The 22,903-nt window shown below is 66.0% G+C and overlaps 3 protein-coding genes across 4 annotated transcripts; 1 reads left to right on the plus strand and 2 right to left on the minus strand.

Annotated features, from left to right (window-relative positions):
* Nucleotides 1–1,234: 1,234 nt before the first annotated feature.
* Nucleotides 1,235–6,195, plus strand: CD164L2 (CD164 molecule like 2). 2 transcript variants are annotated; one of them, XM_064731347.1, is made up of 6 exons: nucleotides 1,235–1,418; nucleotides 2,877–2,978; nucleotides 3,364–3,441; nucleotides 3,608–3,673; nucleotides 4,258–4,423; nucleotides 5,781–6,195. In XM_064731347.1, the coding sequence occupies exons 1-6, from the start codon at nucleotides 1,334–1,336 to the stop codon at nucleotides 5,785–5,787; spliced, it is 504 nt and encodes a 167-aa protein (XP_064587417.1). In that variant the 5' UTR covers nucleotides 1,235–1,333; the 3' UTR covers nucleotides 5,788–6,195. The 2 variants fall into 2 exon arrangements, with proteins under 2 accessions (XP_064587417.1, XP_064587415.1); XM_064731345.1 differs by lacking the exon at nucleotides 5,781–6,195 and adding an exon at nucleotides 4,911–5,590.
* A 581-nt stretch (nucleotides 6,196–6,776) lies between these two features.
* On the minus strand, nucleotides 6,777–10,601 carry SYTL1 (synaptotagmin like 1). Its single transcript, XM_064731342.1, has 14 exons — nucleotides 10,378–10,601; nucleotides 9,921–10,066; nucleotides 9,743–9,842; nucleotides 9,351–9,390; nucleotides 9,046–9,136; nucleotides 8,808–8,899; nucleotides 8,454–8,573; nucleotides 8,202–8,368; nucleotides 8,024–8,126; nucleotides 7,767–7,928; nucleotides 7,622–7,700; nucleotides 7,411–7,510; nucleotides 7,134–7,339; nucleotides 6,777–7,028 (listed from the first exon to the last, which is right to left on the minus strand). Exons 1-14 carry the CDS (start codon nucleotides 10,554–10,556, stop codon nucleotides 6,889–6,891), a joined length of 1,725 nt encoding a protein of 574 aa, XP_064587412.1. The 5' UTR covers nucleotides 10,557–10,601; the 3' UTR covers nucleotides 6,777–6,888.
* A 4,593-nt stretch (nucleotides 10,602–15,194) lies between these two features.
* TMEM222 (transmembrane protein 222) lies at nucleotides 15,195–21,975 on the minus strand. The gene is made up of 6 exons (XM_064731344.1): nucleotides 21,846–21,975; nucleotides 20,300–20,384; nucleotides 19,646–19,677; nucleotides 18,599–18,695; nucleotides 18,197–18,327; nucleotides 15,195–17,318 (listed from the first exon to the last, which is right to left on the minus strand). Exons 1-6 carry the CDS (start codon nucleotides 21,959–21,961, stop codon nucleotides 17,231–17,233), a joined length of 549 nt encoding a protein of 182 aa, XP_064587414.1. The 5' UTR covers nucleotides 21,962–21,975; the 3' UTR covers nucleotides 15,195–17,230.
* Between the last annotated feature and the right edge of the window lie 928 nt (nucleotides 21,976–22,903).

A 22,903-nucleotide genomic window follows, 5' to 3' on the forward strand; every position in this document is an offset into this window, starting at 1 on the left:
CGTGACGTCAATGCCGCCGCGGAGCCAATCAGCGCCCGCGCGGGCTGCGCGGGAGCGCGCGCGCCGCATAGTAATCGCCGCTCATTCATAAAAAACAGCGCACACACAACCCCCCCCCCCAACCCCGCGCCCGCCCCCGCCCGCCCGCCGCCCCCGGACCCCGAGGGACCCCCGAGCGTCCGAGGAACCCCTGGACCCCAGAGGGACCCCCGAGCCCAGAGGGACCCCGAGCCCAGAGGGACCCCCCACCCAGAGGGACCCCCGAGCCCAGAGGGACCCCCCACCCAGAGGGACCCCCGAGCCCAGAGGGACCCCCGGCCCCGGTCACCGCCGAGCTGCCGGGAGGGAGCGGGGCACGGGGCTGCCCCGGCCCTCTCTCCCCCCGCAATGCGGAGGTTTGGGGGCTCCGCTCGAGGGGGCGGCCCCGAGCTGGGGGTGCGGGGTGGTCGAGGACGGGGCCCGTTCCGCCCCCGCACGGCCGGGGCTGCGCTGCGCCCTCCCCTCCCGGTGCGTCCCCGTGGGACGTTCCCACAGCCGGGCTGAATAATTCAGGAACCGGAGGAGCGGGAATGCCCGGCCGGAGGGGCTGCGGGAGCTCTGCCCCCGGGGAGGAGGAGGAGGAGAGGAGGAAGGACAGGGCTGCGCTCCCCCGGACTCTTCCCCCGCGCCGGTTCCTCGAAGCCGGAGATCTGACCCCGCCGAGGAGAGAGGGGGTCCCGGAGAGCCCGGACCGGGCTGAGGCTCAGCTGGGACCCCTCGGAGCCCGGGCAGGGACCGGAGTGTCCCGGGCACGGGCCCGGAGCGGGCAGGGAGTGCGGGGTGTGCGGGGCGCTGGGCACAGGCCGGCTGCAGGCGCACGGAGCGGGCAGGTGTGTACAGGGCGTGCAGGATGGGCAGGTGTGCGGTGTGTGTGCAGTGTACACAGTGTGTACAGGTGTGCACGGGGGTATAGGTGTGTACAGGTGTGTACAGGTGTGCACAGTGTGTACAGGTGTGCACAGGGGGTACAGGTGTGTACAGGTTGTGTCACAGGTGTGCACAGAGTGTAGAGGTGCGCAGTCCGCGCAGCCCCGGCTCTCCCGCGCCCATGGGCGGGTGCTCGGTGGCTCGGTGGGGGCTCGGTGGGTGCCACGGGCGGTTCGCACCCCGTGAGAGCCCCCCCAGCCCGGGCCGGGCCCGCCGGGGCGGAGCGGGGCGGGCCGAGGCGGGGCCGCCCCCCCTCCCCCGCCGCCGCCGGGGCCGCCTCCCGCGGGCGCGCATCTGCTGCGCTCCGCTCTCCCGGGAGATCCGCCGGGACCGTGCCGCGCCGGGCCGAGCCGAGCCGGGCCGGGCCATGGCCCCGCCGGGCCCCGCGGCGCTGCGCTGCGCGCTCCTGTGCGCGCTGCTGTGCGCGCACGGACCCGCTCCCACCCGCGCAGGTACGGCCGGGGCCGGGGAGGGGAGCGCGGGCCTCGGCAGCTCCGGGGCAGCCCAACTTTTCTGTGGGGGTTGGTTTGTCCCAGGGGTTCTCTCGCCCCCACGGGACTCGGTCGCCCGAGCTCGGTTTGGGGGAGCGCGACCCCAGCCCCGCTCCCATCGGTGCTCCGGGCTGGGACCCCCGAGGGCCAGGGGGGCGCGCGGGGTGGGCGGCGAGCAGGGCCCCAGTCCTCCCCAAAAAGTGTGCGGACCTCGTGGCGGGGAGGGGGGAGCGGAGCCGTCCCCTCCTTCCCGAGGCGCTGCAACTCCGGGCATTAATTATGCAAACCCCGGGCTTCCTCCTGCTCCCCGCTCCCATCCCCGGCTGTGCAGGGAGACGTTTCCACCCTGGCCTGTCCCACGCGTGTTCCCGGAGCGCCCCTGGGAGCGGGGGGTGCCCTGGGCCGCCCCCTCCCTCCCTCTCTCCCCACACCTGGCGGCGGGAGCGGGAGCTGACAGCGCTGCGCTCACACGTCTGTTCCTGCGCCTGCCGCGATAAAAATAAATTATAAACCTGCCCAAAGCCTTGCGAACAAAGTCCTACTTTCCCATTGGCTCCCGGCAGCTCTCCGAATGCCGGAGGGGGGGCCAGCGGCGTGCCCACCCCCCTCCCGTAGCCATGGCAATGGGGCCGCAGCATCTCCGCTTCCTGCCCTGCGCCCCCTCGGCTTTCCCTGGCAAGGAAGGGAAGGGGCTTTCCTGCCAGCCGCGCAGGGCTTTGGGGAGCCCTAAAAGCTGGGGGGCTGCAGCGGTGGCCCCAAAGGGAAGCGCTGTAGGTGGGGTGTCCTGTGCCCCTCCATTCCCCGTGCCCGCTCCGGAGAGCCCTGCCCGGAGGGTTTGCCCTGCGAGCCCTGCCCGGAGGGTTTGCCCTGCGAGCCTGGGGCACCCCGGCGTGGGGAGCGGCCCCGGTCCCGTTGCCGGGATGGGAGCGCGGGCCGCGGTGCGGGCAGGGCTCCCGCAGCCTCCCTGCGCAGCCAGCGCTGTAAATTAATGATGAGCGGGTGGGGGAAGAGCGGCTCCGCACACACCGGTGACTCACCGGGCCGGGAACGGGGTCCCGCGGGATGGCCGGGGCGGGCAGAGCGGGGACGCTGCCCGGGTAACCCCGGCCGGGCTGGAGCTGCTGCTGCTCTCGCTCCAACCTCCACCAAGGACCCCAGATCCCCATGCCGGGGGAGTTTCCTGCGCTGTGGGTGACGGGGGGCCCTGTGGGAGCTGGGTGGGAGCTGCAGCTGTGCCTGTCCCCTCGCTGGAGGGCTGGTGATCCCACCAACACCCCATGGGGACGGGTTCGGCGCTATGGGATGTGCCCTCCTCGCTCCTGCTGCCCCATCAGATTGGGGCTGGGGGTGCAGCCCCCTCCCCAGGGCCGCAGGGTGGGTGCTGGCGCTGCCCTCACGGCCTCTCCCCGGCTTTGGCAGGAGAGTGTGGCCAGCTGAGCTCCTGCGAGCTGTGCACGGCTGTGCACCCCCACAACGGCACCGGCTGCGTCTGGGCGGGCTGCGGGACCCCCGAGGAGCCAGGTGAGGGGCTGGGGACCCCCGGGGAGCCACTGAGGGGCTGGGGATCCCCAGGGAGCCAATGAGGGGCTGGGGACCCCCAAGGAGCCAGGTGAGGGGCCCGGCTGGGTGGGCACAGAGAGGGGCTCCCACCAGCCCTCCCCAGCCCCAGTGCCCAGGGTGGCGGCTCCCAGCACCCTTGGGTGCCCATCCCAGCTCTTTCCCCATCTCAGCTGCTCCCAAGGCCCTGCCTGGGGCTCTGAGCCCCCAGTCCCAGACCCCCAGGGGGATGCCCACCCCAGGAATGAAACCCCCTCCTCCCAACCCCTCAGGTGCCTGGGCAGCCCTGGCCTGGGCAGGGCTGGCTGCCCCGGTGTGGGATCCCTGAAAACTCTGCTCCTTTCCCCAGGAGCAGGGAGCTGCGTGCAGAGAGGCTCAGCAGTGCAGGGGACCTGTGCTCTCTACAACAGCAGCGCCCTGTGCCGAGGTAACCCCCAGCCCAAAGCCCCCAGACCCTCTGAACCTGGGGACAGAGCTGCTGCTGCTGCTGCTGCGGGGGCCATGGGGGTGAAATCCCACCGTGGGAAGGAGGGGATGGCTGCAGGGCTGTGTGGCAATGTCCCCTGACACCGCTTGACCCCTGCCTTCTCCAGCACTGAAGTCCCACACGGAGGAGCCTCCGCGGTCCCATAGCAAGGAGCCGGTGACACACCCCACAAGTGAGTGGCTCTGGGGAGGGGTGGGAGGCCGTGGGATGGGGTCCTGGGTGCCCCAGGCACCAGGCACTTGTCCCAGCAAGGCTCTTCCCTCTCTAGCTCCCATCCCTTTGGGAGGGATGAGCGGAGCTGACTCGGTGTTGGGCCAAGGGATGTCCCCATGTCCCTGTCACAGCCCTGTCCCTGTCCCCTCTCTCTGCACTCACGGCACCCATCAGCCCTCCAGGAACAAGCCCTGACCCCAACCTTGCTGGGAATTGCAGCTCCAGCCTGGCTGGGAGTGGAGCAGGAGCCTCTTCCAGTAAGGGGGAACTGGAGAGCACAGCAGGAAACCAGAGCCTGGAGCCTGATGAATTATAGATCCGCTGGGATCTTCTTGCTGCTGGCTCCTTTCCTGCAGCTCCAGCTGCTCTGGCACGGGGCTGAGCCCATCCCAGAAGCCTCGGATTGGTGGGGACACCCCAGCCCCAAGGTGCCATCCCTCCCTGGGCAGCCACAGTGTCCCCAGGACCCCAAATCCCCTCTCTGGTGTCAGGGGCGCCAGCAGCCCCCACGGCTGCCCAAACCCCCGTTTCCCCTGGCACCAGGGACCACCACCACGAGTGCCCCGCTGACAGGCAGCCCCGAGTTCCACGCGCCCGGCTTCGACACGGCCAGCTTCATCGGGGGCATGGTGCTGGTGCTGTGCCTGCAGGCCGTGGCCTTCTTCCTCTTCAAGTTCATCAAGTCCAAGGACAGCACCTACCAAACGCTGTAAGGGCTCCCCGAGCATCCCTGGGATCCGGGAGGGAGGGAGGGGACCCGGGCCAAGCCCCCCCTACAGCCAGGACTGGGTCACCTGGGGAGTGTCCCGTGTCCTCAGCTGTGTGTCCCATTGTCCTGTGTCCCCATGGGCTGTGTCCCCAGTCCTGTGTCCTCACCGTGCTATGTCCCCACTGTCCCGTGGCTCTTTGTGCCAGTCTGGCCCCATGCTGCAGGGGATGATTTGGGAGATGGAGGGGTTCACAGCCCCCTGTCTGTCCCCTTGTCCGGCTGTCCTGCCCCCTCTGCCTGTCGGTCTGTCTGGGTCCTGGCTCTGAGCCCCCAGGGGTGGGAGGGTCCCAGAGGTGTCCCTGGAGCTGCCAGGGGGTCCCAGATGTGTCCCTGGGCATTGCCATGGGGTCTCGGTGCTGTCCCCTCGTCCCAGGGTCGCTGTGTCTGATGTGGGGCCGTGCCCCCTCTCTTTCCTTCCACGCTGCAGAGAGGACAACCAGTAGGTGCTGGGCAGAGGGGAGGGGGTGCCCCCACCCCATCATCCCCAGAGCTTCACCCCTGCCTCGCCCTCCCCGGGCACGGGGGACGGGGCCCTCCCTGCTGGTTTGCATGACGGCGTTTCCCAACTGGTTTTGCTGTTTCCTGTCGGTTGTTAGGGAGGGAAGGGAAGGGGGTCCCCCCTGGCCCCCTTTGTGGCATGGAGCCCCTCGGGGGGCAGCCCCATAGAGCCCCTTCTGCCCGGGGTGAGGAGTCCCCAGTGCCCCCAGACCCACCCTGAGCCTCCCTGACAGCACGGGAACTGCAGGGCTCCCAGTCTGGCCCCAGCAGCCTCTCCCACCCTCAGCGCCCCCTGCCCCACTGCCTCCCCTCAGCCTCGAGGCTCATGGGGCTGGGGGGTCCCCTCGTCCCCTCGGGGCTCCCGGGTGCTTCTCCCTGCAGGATTCTGGCCGGAGCTCCCACCCCTGCCCTGATCCCCCGTGCCCGCCAGGGGAGCCGAGCCAGGGCCTTGCTGTGTGCTTTGCTGTGCCTCTGTGTGCTCGGGGGGGCTCGGGGGTCCCTCTCCCCCACCGTCTCTCTGTGTGCTGTTTTGGGGAGGGGGTGCGTGCCGTGTGCTGTGGGGTGACACTGTAGCTCGGGCTGCCCCATTAAACTCTGCCAGGTGGTGTCTGTGCTGTGTCCGGGGTTCCTGTGGTGGGGAGGGGTACAGGGGACCCCCCCTCCCTCCAGTGCAGTCCAACCCTCTCCTATGGTGTGGGTGGGCCCTGGGAGACCCCAAACCCCCCCTGGGGCTGTGAGGGGCTGGGACCCCCGGGTGGAGCCCCTTTCCTGCTACCTCTCCTCTCTGTCCAACCCCCAGGATCTGAGCCCCTCCGGGCTGGGGGTCGCTGTCCTGGCCCCCCCAGTGAAGAGGCCACCGCTGGTGTCCCCCTGCCCGCGGCCAGGGGGCTGCAACCCCGCACAGCCCCCCACCACGACTATGCAAGGCCAGGAGCCCGGGGTGGGACAGGCGCCCCCCGACCCCCCTGCACGGTGCCTGGGGGTGCTCCGGGGGTCTGGGCCCCCCCGGCTGCTCCCAGGGGTGCTGCTGGGCCGGGGGCCCCTCCAGCCCTGAATCCCTCCTTGGGCCCCCACCCTGTGCTTGCCAGGGCACGCAGGGACCAGGGGACACGGCCATGGGGGGCACTGGGGGACCCTTTGGGACCCCAGCCCCACACTGGGCACAGCCCGAGCTGGAAGAGGGGCACAGAAACCAATAAAGGATTTTCCTGTAATTTCTGGTGTCCATGTCATTGTCACCCCGCAGCCCCAGCAGTCCTGGGGCAGCAAAAACCCCTTTGGGGATTTGGCTGCTCTGCCACAGGGTGGGATTTGGGGGTGGGCCCAAGTGACTCCAGTCCCCCCAGTGACTGGGAACCAGTGTGGGGTCCCAGGGGACAGGGCAGCCCGGTGTGGGGCACCCCAGTAAGAAATGGGGCACCCTGGCAGAGCAGGGCCCCCCTGGCAGAGCAGGGCCCCCCATACCCAGGGGCTGGAAGGACGGGCATGGAAGGAAAGGTCAATGAGGTGAGAGGCAAAGTTTTCTCCTCCGTTGAGGAAATTAGTTATGCTTCGGCAGTGGACTAAAGGGTTAAAGTACCCTAGGGATGGGGAGAAGTTTGGGAGAGGGGTTTTGTTCTGTGAGGATGAGTGTGTGACTCCAGTCCCCCCAGGTGCCCAAAACCCCATACAGACCCCTGCAGCCCCACACCGGGAGCAGTGGGGCACAGCAGCTCCAGCCCCACGGCAGAGGGAGAAGGCAGGGGATGGTGGCCAGGGCAATGAACGGCCGCCAGATGTGCCCACAGCAATACAAAGCCGCCAGCTGTGCCCTCTGGTGCCCCTTCGTTGCTGCTGAGGGAGGGCACAGACCCCAGCCCGCCCAGACCCCACAGTCCCATGGCCCGGCCGCTCCGTGGGTCTGGGGGCTACCCCCGGGGCACCAGGTCGGTGCGCAGGGGCAGCAGCGCCTCCACCCAGCGCCCCGGCTGCTGCAGCAGCTGCTGCCACACGCTCTGCTCCTCGGCCGTGGAGTCCATCCAGCCCACGGGCAGCCCGTAGCTGCTGCCTGCGGGGAGAGGAGCCCGTCAGCGCCGGGGCTGGGGACAAACTGGGGACACCCCAGGGGCTGGGGACAGCCTGGGGACAGCCTGGGGACAGCCCCTGCTCTCACCGGTGCCCAGGCTGAGGCGGATGCCGCCCAGCTGCCGTTTGGAGAAGGCCTCGTGGTGCCAGAGGGTGAACTCGGCGCAGGCCTCGGCCAGGTCCCTGGCCTGGAAGCCGTCGTACACCATGGTGTGGTTGAAGAGGGGGTTCAGGCTGCGCTTCACCACCCGCGTCTTCTGCCGGCTGGCCTTGCTGTCGTCGGGCAGCACGTAGCTGGGGGGACACGGGGGTCAGGGGGCGCCCCAGCCGCCCCTCGGGTGTCCCCGGTGTCACCCCCACCCTACCACTGCACGAAGGCGTCCACGGTGCCGCTCTGCAGTGGGATGAGGCCCTGAGCATCCTTCACCCAGATGTGCAGCTCGCCTGTGGGCGGCATCCCTGCTCCTGGGGGCAGAGGGGTCAGGGGCACCGTGCTGTGCCATGCCATGGCGTGCCGTGCCATGGCGTGCCATGCCATGCCATGCCACCCCCCGGCTGCCCACAGGCCCCTCTCACCTTCGGAGCCAGCGGGGATGAACTTGAGTGCCAGGTTGAGGCTGCCACGGCTGGGCAGCCCGTCCGAGGGGATGGGCATCTGGGGAGCACAGGGGGGGTTATGGGGGCACTGCACCCACGGGGGCTCGGGAGGGGGGCAGCTCACCCGTGGCTGCAGGCTGAACCACTCGGGCCGCGTGTTGGCCCAGTCCCAGGTGCCCAGCGCCACCTCCACCTCGCCCAGGAAGAGGTTCCTGCCCAGGCTGTCGTGGTGCCACACGGACAGGTTCAGGGTCCGGCCCTGCAGGTCCCTCTTCTCCAGCTTGTACTGGCGGGGAGGGCACACAGGGTGAGATTGCCCATCCCCACCCACCCAGTCTGAGCCTGGGGACCCCCCAGCCCACCCCAAGGAGGGTCAGGAACCTTGAGGGTCTCGTTGAAGACGGGGTCCAAGCTCCTCTTCCTCACGGCGGTTTTGCGCTTGCTGCGGTTGGACTTGTCGGGCAGCAGGTAGGTCTTGATGTACCTGGGGCCGAGAAAGGGGCTGGGGGCGCTGGGGCCGGGGGCTCCCTGGGCAGCGCCGCGGGGCGGGGGCACTCACGGGTCCGAGCGCTGCTTCTTGGCCTCGGCCAGCTGGCGGCAGCGCAGGACGTGCACCTGCAGCTCCTTCTCGGCCGCCTGGTAGCGCAGGGAGAACTGCACGCAGCCCCGCACGGGCACCCGGCCCAGCTCCCCCTCGCTGTACAGGCTCATCAGGCTCCCGCTCAGCTGGGGAAAGAGTGAGGGGCGATGGGGAGGTGACCCCTGCCCGCCCTGCCCAGCCCAAACCCCAGCCCCAGCCCCATCCCAGTACCGTGGAGGAGCTGAGGCTGGACACGGACGAGCTGGTGCTCAGCAGCCTCGGGGGCGTGAGGCCGTTCTGTGGGTGCAGTGGGTCTGGGGGTGTCTGATCCCTCTGGGGGGTCTCTGGTCTCTGGAAGTGCAAAGAGGGGTCGGCACCCCCCCTTGGGCCCCCAGACCCACTGAGGACAGCCAGCTCCCAGCAGGGCCTGGTGCCTGGGTGCAGCCCATGCTGTGCTGGCTTTGTCCAGTGCTCCCAGACCCCCAAAACCCCACACAACCCCTTCAAAACTCCTTACGACCCTCTCCAGCCGCCCAGTCCCATACAGCCCCCCCAGTTCCATGCAGCCCCCCCAGCCCATCCCACCTGCCCAGCGCTGTGGCTGCTCTGTGCCGAGTCCGGCTCCTCCTCCTCCTCCTCGGTGCTGCTCGAGCCCAGGGAGGGACCCCCCGTGTCACCTGCAAGGACAAGGGGTGGGCGGGGGTCCAAGGGGCAGGGTGACAGGAGGGAGATCCCTGCAGGGCCGCAGTTTGGGGGGGCCGGGGGGGGTCCCTGCGGGGCTGGGGCCCTCCAGCCCCCCCAGCACCGACCCCGCCCCACTCACCTGGGCTGTCCGGCTCCCTCGCGGGGATGTCACCCTGCAGCACGGGCTGTGACCCCGGGGTCCCCTCCACAGCCGGGCCGGGGGGGCTGGGCTGAGAGGGAAAGGGTCAGAGGGGGCCCCGGGCACCCCCTCATCCCCCAGCCCAGGCCTCCCCTCTGTGTTCCTGGACGAGGGATGACCCAAGGGACACCCGCAGGACGTTTTGTGGGACATTTCCCATCACTCCAAGTGCAGCACTACCCTGGGATGGCACTGGGGGTGCTGCAGGGTGAACCCCACTGCTCAGCCCCCCAGCAGGGACCCACCTGGGGCTCCGTGGCCTCCTGCACCTCCTCGGGGGGGGAACTGCGGGAAGAGACCACCGTTAGTTTGGCCTGGATGGTGGACAGACAGTGGGAGGACACTGGGACAGATGGACAGAGGGACACCGGGATGGTGGACAGACAGACACCAGGACAGTGGGAGACACTGGGACAAGGGACAGATGGACAGAGGGACAGAAAGACAGTGGGATGGTGGACACAGATGCTGGGACGGTGGGGGACAGTGGTGGACACAGGGGCAGACACCAGCCCTGACTGCACCGTCCCCTCCACCGGGGGTTCTGCCCCCTCGTGCCAGCCCCAGTGGGCACCAGTGAGGTGCCACCAGCCCTGGGGCACCCGCGGGGTGATGATGCCCTTCCTTCCTTCCTCACCTCTCGTCTGTCTCCAAGGCACCATCCTCATCCTCCCTCTCCTCTGCCAGCGGCTCATCGATGGCCTCCAGGCTGGGGCCGCGCTCCAGCTCCTCCGTTCCTGGGGACACCGGGAGCTCAGCGGGCCGAGCCCTGTCCCCCCTCCCCTGTGCCGGTGCCCCCCGCGCCCCTCGCGTACCCCGGGGCCGCCTCCTGCGGCGGATGGAGGCCCGGACCAGGTCGGAGCCCAGCGGGTGCTGGTGGCGCTGGGCGCGGGCATCGCTGAACCAGTCCCCGGTGAGGCTCCGCAGCCGCGCCGGGTCCGACACCGACTTGCGGAGTTTGCTGGTGGGCGGGAGGGGACACTGGGACCGTCAGGCTGGCACTGCCATCGGCCCCTGTGCCACCGCCCCAGAGCCTCCCCTGTGGATGAAGCCGCCCCAGCAGGGCCTGGGGGACAGCAGGACCCCTCCCCAGGGCCTGTGGGACCCCCGGTGCTGGTGTGACAAACCCTGAGCTCAGGGGTGACCCCATCCCCGGGTGGGCAGGGGACCCTCGGCCTGGCTGCTCTGGGAACGGGGAACCCTCTCAGACCCCAGGGAGCTGCTGCTGGGGGCTGCCCGCTGTCCCCAGGGGTGACCCCGACCCCCGCCCACCTGACGCGGCCCTCCTCCCGCCGGCGGAGCTGCCAGTCCCGCTGCAGGACGCGGGCGATGCAGCTGCGCTCCTCCTCCGTCAGGAAGCTCAGGTCCAGCTCCTCGGGCTGCAGCGCCATGCGGGGCGGCGGGGACAGGGGCGGCTCAGCGCAACGGGCGTGCACCAGCGACGCCAGCATCGGGAGAGGGAGATGGGGGCCGCTGGGGGGGATCCCCCCCGCTCATCCCGCTGCAAGGACAAGGGACAGGAGGGCGAGCTCAGCCCGCACCCCCTGAACACCCCCGGCCACGAACGGGGACACCGGGCCGGTGCCGGGAGTGTCCGGTAAAGAGCACGGGCAGCCCGGGCACACCGGGCCGCTCCTCCCGCTGCCGGCTCCGTGCCAGCCCGGCCCTGCCCGCGGCCGCTGTTTGCCCAGCGTGTTTGCTCAGGGCTGGCTCTGCCCCTGCCGCTTTCCCAGGGATTCGCCGGCTGCCAGGGCACACGGACAGATGGCAGAAGGGGCTCGGCTGTCCCTGCCACGGGCCGAGCCGCGCCAGGCTGAGGCCGCGCTCAGCCCATCGCATCTCCAGAGGGTCTTGCCCCATGCCCGGCGCTGCCTCACCGCGGCCCTTCCTGTCCCCGGCGTTGGGAAAGCGCTGCCTGGAGTTACCGAGGGCAGGAAATTGCGGCAGCCGTGGGGCAGGAGCAGCCTGAACCCCCCGGGCACACCCCGGGCACGCCCCGGGTTCCTGGGCACCCACAGAGCCGAGCGCTGCCGTGTCCCCCCTCCAGCAGCGGCCCTGGCCCAGCCCCAAAGGTGACCCCGCCCCACGGGTGGCCCTGTCCCAGCCTGTCCCCTGCCCCTCGAGGGTCCCTTCCCTGCCCCACAGGTGCCCCTGGGATCTCAGACACCGGCCCCGACATGGCTCTGGGAGGGGTCCCGGGGCCACTAACCGGCTCTCCGCGGGATCGGGAGTGGTTTCAGGACACGAACCGGCCCTGCCCGGGTCAGGAAGGGTTTCAGGGGGCACGAACCGTCTCTCCCGGGGCGGGGGCGATGCTGTCGCTGTCTCCCCGCCGCAGCCGCTCGTATCCTGTTTACCGCCGGCGCACGGGGGGGTTCCCCCACCCCGGAACAGAGCCGCCACCTAAAAATGTCACCTAACCCTGAGCCGGGGCCGCTGCGTGCCCCGCTCCCTCGGGGTCCCAGACCGAGCCGTGCAGGAGCAGCGGAGCCCCCGGGGGGTGCTGGCAGCGGCCCCCGCCCCGCACCAGTCAAACCAGTTCAGCCTCCCCAGCGAGCCCCAGCCGGGGCCTGCCCGCCCCCCTTTTCTCACTGCAGGCAGCCCCACAAGATGGAGGGGGGCTGCAGACGGCGTGGAACGCCCCCCAGGCCCCCTCCCCAGAGCGCTCCCACGGCCAGCCCCTCCCGGGTGAGCCCCCAGCCCCCAGGCGGGTCCCAGGGCTGCCCGGAGCCCCCCTCGGCTCCTCCCGGCACCAGGGCCCCATTTCGGAGGGCTCGGGTCAGCCCCAGCTCCGTGTCACAGCGCGGGGACAAGGAATGCCACCCCTCAAAGCGGCGCCCCCTGCCCAAGCTGCTCACCGGGCACAGGGAGGAGGGGGCGCAGCCCCGAGCGGGGCCAGAGCAGCGGGACCGGCCCCCAGAGCCCCCCCAGAGCCCCCCGGGCCCCGCTCAGCCCCGCGCCCCCCTCACCTGCCCAGGTGCGCTCTCCGTGCCCCCGGCGCTGCCCCGGCCCGGCCGTGCCCGGTGACTCCAGCGCAGCCCTGGAGCGCCTCCGCACCCGACGGCACCGAGGCAGCGACTGCAGCCGGCAGCGCGGCGGGACGGGGCTCAGCTGGGCTGAACTGGGCTGAACTGGGCGGCGGCAGCGCCCGCCAAGGGGCGGCGCGGCGGGGATGAGCCCGGGACGGGGGACCCGAGCCGGGGGGAGACTCCAGGGTGTGGAAAAGGGGAGGGGGTGGGAGATGTCCCACCCTGGGGCCACACGGGGGCTGGGGGCAGGATGTGGCTCTGGGGTTCCCAGGAGAGCGCCTGGGGGAACTGGGGGACTGGTCTGTGCTGGGGTGGGGGAGCAGCACACCTGCAGCACACCTGCAGCACACCTGCAGCCCCCACCCCACAGCCCAGTGTGGAGCCCCAGGGGCTTTGCAGGACCCCATCCCCAGGGTGCCCCCATCCCATAGTGCATTCCCAGCCCATGGGACAGCCCCAGGCCCCTCCCCAAACCGTGGTTCCCCCCATCCCACCCCACCCCACGGCTCCCCCAGCCCCACATTGCCTGTCCCACCGATACATCCAGCCCCACCACTGTTGGATTGCACTAACACACCACCTCCATCCTGCTCTGAATGCCAGGGGTCCTGAGCAGCCAGGACCATGCAGGATGGGCCCAGCAGTGCCCAGCAGGGATAAACCCCGGGCAGGATCACCACAGCGTGACCTGTGCCTCAGTTTCCCTCCATGCCACAGGGAGAGCAGCTGGCTGGGGGTGGGGGACAGGCTCCCCCCAGCTCTGATGTGAGATGGCAGCAGTTCATGAGCACAGGACCGCAAGAAAAGGGGATTATTTTTAGCCTGGTGTCTCAGGAAATGAGACTTCAGCAGTGGCTTCGTGTGTCTGTCCCTCTGTGGGCCACTCCCCTCCCTCCCCGTCCCCTTGCAGGGCGCTGCTGCTCAGCTCTGGGGGGTCCCAGAGGAGGAGGGGGATCCCCCCAGTGCCAGAGGTGTCCTGGGAATGCAGCCAGGCCCTGCAGAGGGACAGGGGTGTGGGGACACCTGAGTCCCCTCAGGGCTCAGCTCTGGGTGACCCCAGGCGGGCACCAAGCCCTTGCTGGGCACCCTGGGCCCTTTGCTCTGCAGCACCCACAGTGAGGAGCGGTTTTGGGATGGAGAAGGGTGTGAGGAGAAGCAGGACACGTCCTGCAGTGTGTCCCACCCCATCCCTGCTGAGCCAGGGGTGCAGAGAGGGCGCTGGGTCTCAGCCACAGCCTCGGGTGCTGGGGACGGAGCTGCACCAACCGGTGACACCCAGTGACACCCTGGCACACCCGAGCCAGGTGCCAGGCCAGCCCTCGGGGATGGTTTTCCTTGCAGGCAGCTCATGGGCACAGGCACAGGACAGGGGCAGGTTGTGTCTCACCTGGGTGCTGAGCCTGGCCAGGGCGAGTCCCAGCCTGCTCCCAGCCCTCCTCCCCTCCAGGACCTGCTCCTCAGGTCTGGGAGGTTCAGGCAAGTCTGGTTCTCCTGCGGGGAAACTGAGGCAGGAGGAGGGGCTGGAGCACGGGTGGAGCCCCAGCAGTGGATTTTGGGGTGGTGGGGAAGCCCTTGCAGCACAGCACCCCAGCTTGGACACTGCCATGCGTGTCCCCAAAGGGATGGGCACACCCAGCCCCAGATCCCCTCTGCTGGGACCTCAGCCTCCCGTGCCCTCTGCCCTGCCAGGCCCGGTGATGTGGCGCTCGGCACTGCCTGGAATGGTGCCACACACGGGATGGATGGATGGATGGATGGATGGATGGATGGATGGATGGATGGATGGATGGATGGATGGATGGATGGATGGATGGATGGATGGATGGATGGATGGATGGATGGATGGATGGATGGATGGATGGATGGATGGATGGATGGGTGGATGGATGGGTGGATGGATGGGGGATGGATGGATGGGTGGATGGATGGATGGGTGGATGGGTGGGTGGATGGATGGGTGGGTGGATGGATGGATGGATGGGTGGATGGGTGGATGGGTGGATGGGTGGATGGGTGGATGGATGGATGGATGGGTGGATGGGTGGATGGGTGGATGGATGCAGTGACCCCGCTCAGGCCACGCGGCAGTGGAGGATCTGCCGTTCCATCCATCCCGCAGCGTTCCCGGCTCCCGGGGCCGCGCTGGGAGCAGGGCTGGCACAGCACCTCCTGCCCAAGGCACCCGAGAGGGGCACACCCGGCCCGGCTGCTCCCCCCCTCCAGCGCCCTGAACCCCACAGCTCATCCCACACATCCCGCAGAGCCCCCGAGCTTGCCCGGACAATCCTGCCAGGCTCGGGAGGCGGTCCCGGGGGCTTTGCAGCCTCACCTCACCTCCCAGCGACAGCTGCGAGGGGATAAAGCCCTGGGAGCCGCCTGCCAGCCCGCAGGAGCTGGGCTCGCTGCCTGCAGGGCTGAGCAGGAGATCCAGGTGGTTCTCCATGAAATGGCTGCGCCATGAAATCCCCTGGCCTCGGACACAACCCAATTTTAAGGCTGATGTACTCCCTGCGCACAGCTCCAGCCCCTGGATATCAGATGGAACAGAAAATCAGCGGCTGCATCTGCAGTCAGCAGGCACAGCTCCCCCTGCTCAGCTCAGGCAGCAGACCCTGCTGGGAGAGGGGAAAATGAGCCTGGCTCTTTGCTCCTGGCAGCCCCAGGGCCAGGCCAGGCGTCCGCTCCCCTGGGAAGGGGAAGGAGCTGGGAAAGCAGAGCCTCCAGAAAAAAGGACAGACAAAAGGGAGGCTGTTCACAGCTGAAGGGAATCAGCCTCGGAAAAAAGCATCTCCCACCCCAGAACACTTGGCTGCCCCTGCCCCTGCACTGAACCCCAGGAACTGCAGGGATGGGAATTCTCCTGCCCCAAAGCTCCCTCCCAGCAGCAGGGTCGGGAGGTTTCCCTGGGGCAGGGAAAAGGGCGAGCTCACAAAGCCAAAAGTGTGGGAGCTCCAGGATCCTTTGGGCAGGAGAGGGGCCAGGGCTCGGTGGGGCAGGGAGACCCCAGTCCCAACCCCACTCTCGGCTGAGGGCTGGGAGGAGATGCAGCACTGGGAGATATCCACAGAAATCAGTTTATTTCCCTGCCGTCGGGATTATGAAACCACAGAAGCAGAGTTTAAATATTTACAAAGAAATCCAGCGCCCCGCAGAGATGAAGGGAACAAAGGATGAGGGATGGGGGCTCGCCCTCGCCATTCCAAACTCCGCTCTGGTAAAAAGCGTCGGGAGCAAACGAGAGGGAATTTCACAGTGGGGTTTTGGAACTCCAGGGGCCCCCCGACACCCCCAAGTCTCAGCTTTGGCAATTCTCGCAGAGCTCGTGGATAAAACACGGACGGGAGGGCTCGGGGTTATTGCTGAGGGTGGCTCCGGCCCCGGGGCCGGCACTCCAAGGAATCGCTCTGAAATCAGCACAAGGGAAAGCTCTGCCCTCTCCCAGCCCTGGGCAGCGCTCCCTGAGCGCTCCGTGCTTTCATCCCCATTCTCTCTGATCGGGATTTCAGTGCCCCAGCGCCTCCATCCCTGCTCCGAGCACGGAGGGGAAGGGAGGGACTGCACAGAGCAGCTCCAGGCTGGGGGGCAAGGCCACGACGGGGTGACAGAGGGACAGTAATGAGCAGGAGGTGTGAGGGGTGGTTTAAAAGTGACCGAGGAAAAGGGAAAAGCACAGAAACGAGCTTGAGGAGGCTCCAACCCTCCCACAAGGCTGGAGGAGTCGGGGAATGGCACATGGGGAGGGGTCTGAGAACCAGCGGGCTGACAGTGAGTGAGTGGGCTCTGCAGCCAGAGGAAGCTGCAGCCACGGCAGGGACCCCAGGAAAGCTTTCCTGCTGGCCACAAGCACTCCCTGAAATGCATTCCTTGGAACCCTCAGGTACTGGGGTAAAGGTGTGAGGGAAAAGCTTTCTGCCCCTCTGCAGCCAGCAGGGACCTGCTCAGCTGCACATGACAGGCTGGCCTTAAAACTGCCCTGGCTCAGAGCCCTCCAAAACCAGCACCTGCAGAGCAGACCCAGCTGCACAAGGGGTTCCAGGGCACATCCAAACTCCCTTCCTGCCTGGCACTCAGGGACAGCCCCCCATAGCCCATCCTGTCCAAGCTGTGCTCCCCACACCAATCCCTGCACAGCCCCCGTGCCCAGCTGTGCTCCCCAAAGCTCCCTGAACCATTCCCCAGCCACCAGCCAGGAGAAGCCTCTGCCCCAGTTTGCTGCTGCCCAGCCAGGCAGCTCCAGGCTCAGGTGCTGCTCCCACAGAGCTCCTCCAGCCCCAGGCTCAGCTCCCTGCCCCAGCTGCTGCCTGCTGGGAGCTCGGGGATCAAAGGGAAACGAGTGCTTGTGAGGATTGCAGCGCCAGATTCAGCAGCAGAGAGCCCAAGGAGAAGCAGGGGAGTGATGTTTTCTCTGGCACAAGCTGAAAGGGACCAAGGGCTGCCTCCCCAAGCTGCAGCAGGCTCCTGAGGGGTGCACCCTGCCACGAGCTGTTCCCAGGCAGCCCTTCAGCTCTCCTGCCTGTCCAGGCTCACCAGCAGGGCCAGGGGAGCTGCCCTGCCATGGGGCATCCCTCAGCAGGGCCCCACCTCACCTCACTGCTGGGGCCATCCCTGAGTGCTGGGCACCCCACACCTCCCCTCTGGAATGTGCGCTGCTGCAGAGCTGTGCCACAGGGAAAACAGCAACTCCCAACTGCAGACCCAGGAACTGAGGAAGCATCTGGTGAGGAGGGGGAGGAAAGCAGGGGATCAGAGAGACCCTCCCAGGGTGCATCTGCAGGAGGCAGAGCCTGCCCTGAGGCTTTTCTTGGCACTGAAAGCAAGGTGCCCACCCCTCTCCTTCCCTGGTCCCACTCCCACCTCCCCAGCTGCAGAGAGGGAGAGGGCAGAAGCTTCCAGACCCCTGACACGGGGAGACACCATCGAGAGAACAGAAACAGGAGGAAAAGAAGCCAGCTCCAGGAGACGAAGATGAGCTGTCACGATGGAGTGGGGCTGCCACCTTCCCTGGAAAAGGCTCCCAGAGCCCCAGGCCTCCATCCTGCTGGATCAGTCACAGTTTCTTCCTTTGTGTGCTCAGGAACGGGGGGTCAGGGCTGCCATCACCGCAGGTGCAGGGTGAGAACCACGGTCACAATCACCCCCAGGAACAGCACAAAGGGCAGCCAGGTCTTCACAAACCCCCCTATGCTGCAGGAGGGAAAGGAGGCAAGGGTTAAATGTGAGAAACCAGCAGAGATAAAAGGATGGGAGAACAACTACAGAAATCAGAGGGAGACAGATGCCTGACTGTTACCTGCTGCTGGCACTGCCACACACCCCAGCCTGGAAATTTGGTGTTAAAAACTGACACTCAGTCAGGACCACAATAAACATATCACTAACAACAGGCTGGAGTCTCCTTCCAGCTTAAATTAAGTGAAAGACAAGCCCATTTCACCCCTGCACAGACAGGAATGGTGGCAGGAGGCCACAAAAAATGAAACCCCATTACCACAGGGCTTGTTATTCCTGGTGGATTTAACCAAGACAGCTGGAGCTATCCTTGCCCAACAGCAGGTAAAGCAGCTCCTCCAGGACAGGGAAGACCCCACAGAAGTGGAGCTTCAGGAGCCTTTCCTTAAGGAAAGCTCGGGGTTTCCCTCCCCAGTGCAGTGGGAAGCTCCAGAGCAGCTGGAAATCAGACCAGTTTTTATGTAAACAAGACTCAAGAGAGGGGAGGGAAACCAGTAATCCTTGGAGAGAAGCCATCCTGTGACCTTCTGTTCTGACCTACCCCAGCCAGAAGACAACACAGGGTGAGATTTGCTTTAGCCAGCATTTCCCAAATTCCAGGCCCTCCGAACCAGCAGCCAGGAACAGGATTTTGGGAGCAGCATCTAGTGCAACCCAGCAAGCACTCCTGCTTCTCCTGCTGAGCACAGGCAGTGACAGCACCACCCACAGCAACACACCCACGGCTTGGGGGGATGTTTCTCCCTTCTCCATGGGTCAGGTGATGCCTCAGAGGGCTCAGGAGAAGCAAAGAGCCCCTTCTGCTGCCAAATCCAGGCTGTCCCTCAGCTCACCTGACGTATTTCCCATAGAGGAGTGTGAAGAAGCACAGTTTCACCATGTTCCAGGAGGTGCTGTTATCGTATCTCATCAAGTTTAAGGCCAGGGCCACGTGGGAATGGCAGTTGTCACAGCAGAGGTTGTGCTGGAACACAAAAAGGGATTAGAAATCCTGTCCCTGAGGTTTCCCAGTCCAGGTCTCACCCCCGTGGCAAGGAGCCAAGCACTGGGGAGGGGAGGGATCCCTTCCAGCCCCTGCAGAGACATGGAATGGTTTGGGGTGGATGGACTTGGAAGCTCCTTGCTCCAACCTGGCCTTGAACACTGCCAGGGAGGGGTGTCCAGAGCATCTCTGGGAATCCCTGAAGCCCCTGGGGACCCTCCCTCCCTCCTCCCAGCCTGGACAGGGGCTGTACCATGCGGTGCTTGTACTCCTCGGAGGCGTCGTGCACGGCCGTGTCCCACGCGTTGGGACCAGTGGCATAAACCTTGCTGGGATCCAGCTTCCAGTACCTGGCAGGGTGAGAACAGCTTCCTTGGCATGGTTCTACTGCTGCACCCCCCCAGTGCTTGCTCCTTGGTGAATCACAGCCTCAAAGGAGCCACGAGGATCAGAGACCAACCCCTGGCCCTGCACACTCCTAAAGGGCTTGGGCAAACGCAGTGCCTCTGAAATGCAGGGAGCCCAGCTCTTGTTGTCATCCTATCACAGGGGCTTCACGCTGCTGTCTCCTTATTGCAAAGGTTCCAAACCTCCTTGGTGTTTCTGGTGGGCAGCTCCTCAGAGCACTGACCCTTCTTCACAAAGCAACCACTGACTCCAACTCCTTCTCAACACCACCCCACTCTTTTATAGCATCTCCTTCTCACTGATTACAGCTGTGGCCTGGTAAAGTCAGGCCTGCTCCTAATCTTTGATAATTGGCCCAGCTGCAACCCCTTAATGGTGAGATTACTTTCTACACTATCTTTATTTTCTTCTATTCTATCTCCCTACAAGCAGGGGCAGCAGAAAGGCTGCTGAGCACCCCAGACAGAAATCACAGAGCTCAGGGGGCAGCCCTGAGCTGCTCCCACATCCCAAAGGAACTCCTCAGCCACTGTGAGCACAAACCTGACCTGGGAGACACAAAGCCAGCACTGGCAGGATGGGAGAGCCCTCAGCTCACCAGCACAGCCAGGCAGTGTTTACAGAACACTTGTTAACATCATCCTAGAACAGTTTAGCCTTTTCTTTCCCTTTTCTCTAAAAAAGGCTCCACACAGCTCTGGTTATTAACACCACCACGTTGCTGTCATGCTGCTAAAAAGATTTAATTTCATGTGGTTTCCTGAAAAGCAGAGACGCAGCGGCCACCAAGGTGAAGGAGGGCAGGTGAGCACCAGGAAAAGCAATGTCACAGCTCGCCAGTCCCCAGGAGCTGCAGGGCAGCTGCTCAGGTTAACACAAACACAGCACTTACTTCACAGGTTTCCCAAACGCCATGTTGTCTTCCTGCAGAAGCAAAAGGAGAGCTGTCTCAGGAGGCTGAAGGCAATGCTCAGGGCATGGCTGGTGCAGGAGGTCCCACAGGCTGGCTGAGCAATCCAACTGCCCCCACACCAATCCTGGGGTGCCTGGGTTAGGATTCCCCTGTTCCCATACTCCTGCTCTGGGCACATTTACACCCCACACTCAGTGACATCAGTGATCTGCAAGTGCCTTGCTCCCCTCCCTTTTATTTTAGTGTGTTAATATTTTGTTAACTCTTGGCTACAAATGTCCCAGTCTATTAGGAGCATTAATTATCCCAAATTAAAACTGTCTTTACTTTCAGAATCCACTGGACACAGAGCCTGGCACACACCTGATGCTGAGCAGCACGACAGAAACAGCCATGCTGAGGCAGCTGAAGGCACTTCTGCTGCTCAGAATTAAGAGAATTTAACTCCTGAACTCCCAATTTAGAGACTGGAACACGAAATTTTTTCCCCTTCTCCTGACCAAAGCAGCCATTATTTATCAGACTCCCAGATGAGCCCCAGTGGAGCAGCAGGAAGGAGCCCAGACGCTGGGAGGGCCCTGCAGTGTGATTTGAGCAGGAGCAGGAGCAGGCAGGGCATGCAGGGGTACTCACAGACACGAAGTAGGGCCCCGCGAAGTCGCGGATGACGCCGGCCGAGGTGCAGATGCCCATGTGGCCAATGATGGGGAACAGCCACCTGCGAGGGACAGGGACACGTCAGGGGACAGCTGGCCCTGCTCCCAGCACGGCAGCGGGGCCAGGCAAGGGCTGGCAGGGAGCAGGCACAGGGAGAACACCAAGGAGCAGCCGCAGCCCCGCGGCAGGAGGCTGGGAGGGAGCACCCACTCCACACACCAGGGCAGGCAGGGCAGGGCGAGCCCAGAGCCGCACAAACCCCTCTGTGCAGCCAAGCACAAAGATCAGATCCTGCAGGGACTGCCTGCGCACAAACCGGACTTTCCACTCCAGCAACCAAAAACCAGGTCGCCCTGCCCACCTTCCCATCGCGCTGCAGCTTTCCACAGCAACCCAGATCCGAGCTCTCCAGACAGAGTTCCTGGCTCCAGGAAGGGCATTCCCTCCTCTAAGAGATCCCAGTGTTTCTCCCTGATGGGTGCTTACAGCCCCAGGCAGCAGCACACCAATATCCCAACCCCCTGCCCTCACCAGATCTACATCCCAAACCCTTTCCCTTTCCCTCAGAACTGTATTCCAACCTTCTTCCATCACCAGATCTACATCCCAAACCCCTTCCCTCACCACACCTACATGCCAGCCTCTTCCATCACTGTACTCCAGGTCCTGTTCCAGCCCTCTCCCACCTGCTCCAGCACCCTCAGCTTTGGTGATCTCCCCGATTCCCCTCTTCTCCCTCCCTGAGGGCCTCAGTGGCTCTGGCAGCTCCCTTCAGCTGCGGTTAGGAATGTTAAAAAAGCTCTGGAAAATCCTCCAGGGAAAGGCTGAGATGAAAGTTTTAAGCAATCAAAAAAGAAAAGAGATAAAAGGGATAAAAGAGACGGCAGGAGGGGACGTGCAGCCTCTCCCCGGGCCGTTCCCGATCCCGGCACACCCCGCCCCACATCTTGTACCCGCCTGGGAGCCCGGCTGGGCAAACATCACCTGACGGGAGCCCGGGGGAAGAGCAGGTGGAAAAACACACCTGGCTGTGCCCGGACAGCCCCCGGAGCCACAGCTCCCCGCGTTCTCACGGCCGGAGCGGAGCTCCGAGCCCTCCCTGGATGGAGCCTGCCCACGCTCGGCCGGGAAGGCACAGCCGGTCCCGGAGATGCGAAGGAACGCACCGAGACTCCCCGGGGCACGGGCTGCTCTCAGATCCCCGCGCTCCTAAAGCGCTTCCCACGTTCCCGGCTCGCTCCGCTCCCGCAGGGACTGGCCCGTTCGGCACCGGGCCTTGCCCCGCTCCCGCGGAACGAGCGCGTCCCGGGCCGGGGCCCCGCGGCAGCCGAGCGCCCCGGGACGGCAGGCGGGACCCGGGAGGGGCAGCGGGACCCGGGAGGGGCAGGGGGGAACCCGGGAGAAGGGCCCGGGAGGGGCTCGGGGGAAGCGCGGGGCTCCCGGGACAGGCGAGGGGAGGCCCCGGGGAGCGCGGGGGTCCCGTCCGGGCCCGGCCCCGGTGCGGCCCCGGCGGCTCGCTCACGTCAGCACGGGGATCGGGGTCCACACCACGCAGTGCGGGAAGCGGCCGCGCTCCGCGTCCGGCGCGGCGCCGCCGCCGCCATTGAACTGCTTCATCCCGGGCTCCGCCGCCGCCATGCCCGGGGCGCGCCCGCAGCGCGTCACTTCCGGCGGGCCCGCGCGCTTCCGGCCACCGGGAACCGGGAGCGGGCCCGGGCCCGGAACGGGAACGGGGATGGGAACAGGAATGGGACCAGGACAGGGCCCAAACCGGGAACGGGACAGGGCCGGGAATGGGAACAGGACAGGGCCGGGAACGGCGCAGGACCGGGAACGGGACCCGGACCGGGGCCGCAGCCCCAGGACCAGAGCCCAGGTCCGGGCCGGGACCCCCATCCCGGTCCCCACACCCCGGACCCGCCGGGCTGGCCCCAGGGCCGGGAGCTGGGGGAGCCTCCTAAAGCCTCGAGGGGAGCGCAGGGGCAGAAATCATCAGAAATAATCCGAAATTATCCAAAATAATCCGAAATCATCATGCCACGGAGCCTCCGGGACGGGGGAGGAACTGCCAGAGCAGCAACAGCAGAGGGAAAGCAGCGGGTTGGGAAAATAACAATCGCTTTATTGGGAAGCTAAAGTACAGGAGAAATGTGTTTATTCCAGATTCCCACCCACCACAACACCCAGCCCGGCCCGGTTTGGTCTGTCCTGCCCCGGGCTCAGCAGAGGCTCTGCCTCCCTCCCCGTTCTCCTTGGAGCCGCTCATTCCCCCTCACAGCACAGCCAGGGCAGCTGTGGGATCACTGCTCTGCCAGGGCTTGGCAAAAAAACAAACACTCCTAAGAAAGAAATAAATTTTTAAAATAAATATAAATAAAACCAAGAACCCCTTCCTGCATGTGGCACAAAGGCAGCGCTGAGCCGAGGGGGTTTGGGGACTGACAAACGCCGTTCCCAACACTCATCACAAACTCAGAGCTCCCCCTTTTACCAACATTTCTGTCCTTCACCAAAGGCTTCTCCCTGCTTTGTGCCCTTTCTCCTCCTGTTGGGCTGGGCCTGGCCGTGGGTGAGCTGTGT

The sequence above is a fragment of the Zonotrichia leucophrys genome, chromosome 23 (genome assembly GCF_028769735.1).
Source record: "Zonotrichia leucophrys gambelii isolate GWCS_2022_RI chromosome 23, RI_Zleu_2.0, whole genome shotgun sequence".
Classification (NCBI taxonomy): Eukaryota; Metazoa; Chordata; class Aves; order Passeriformes; family Passerellidae; genus Zonotrichia; species Zonotrichia leucophrys.

Excerpts from the sequence above, each read along its gene's own strand:
- SYTL1 (XM_064731342.1), bottom strand. The coding sequence starts at position 10,556 with ATGCTGGCGTCGCTGGTGCACGCCCGTTGCGCTGAGCCGCCCCTGTCC. Across the intron at positions 8,900-9,045 it reads GAGGGAGCCGGACAGCCCAG|GTGACACGGGGGGTCCCTCC; the intron begins GTGAGTGGGGCG and ends TTGTCCTTGCAG. Across the intron at positions 8,369-8,453 it reads CCAGCCTCAGCTCCTCCACG|CTGAGCGGGAGCCTGATGAG; the intron begins GTACTGGGATGG and ends CTCTTTCCCCAG.
- TMEM222 (XM_064731344.1), bottom strand. The coding sequence starts at position 21,961 with ATGGCGGCGGCGGAGCCCGGGATGAAGCAGTTCAATGGCGGCGGCGGC. Across the intron at positions 20,385-21,845 it reads ACCCCGATCCCCGTGCTGAC|GTGGCTGTTCCCCATCATTG; the intron begins GTGAGCGAGCCG and ends TGTCCCTCGCAG. Across the intron at positions 19,678-20,299 it reads CGGGGCCCTACTTCGTGTCT|GAAGACAACATGGCGTTTGG; the intron begins GTGAGTACCCCT and ends TTGCTTCTGCAG.
- CD164L2 (XM_064731345.1), top strand. The coding sequence starts at position 1,334 with ATGGCCCCGCCGGGCCCCGCGGCGCTGCGCTGCGCGCTCCTGTGCGCG. Across the intron at positions 3,442-3,607 it reads CAGCAGCGCCCTGTGCCGAG|CACTGAAGTCCCACACGGAG; the intron begins GTAACCCCCAGC and ends TGCCTTCTCCAG. Across the intron at positions 3,674-4,257 it reads GCCGGTGACACACCCCACAA|GGACCACCACCACGAGTGCC; the intron begins GTGAGTGGCTCT and ends CCCTGGCACCAG.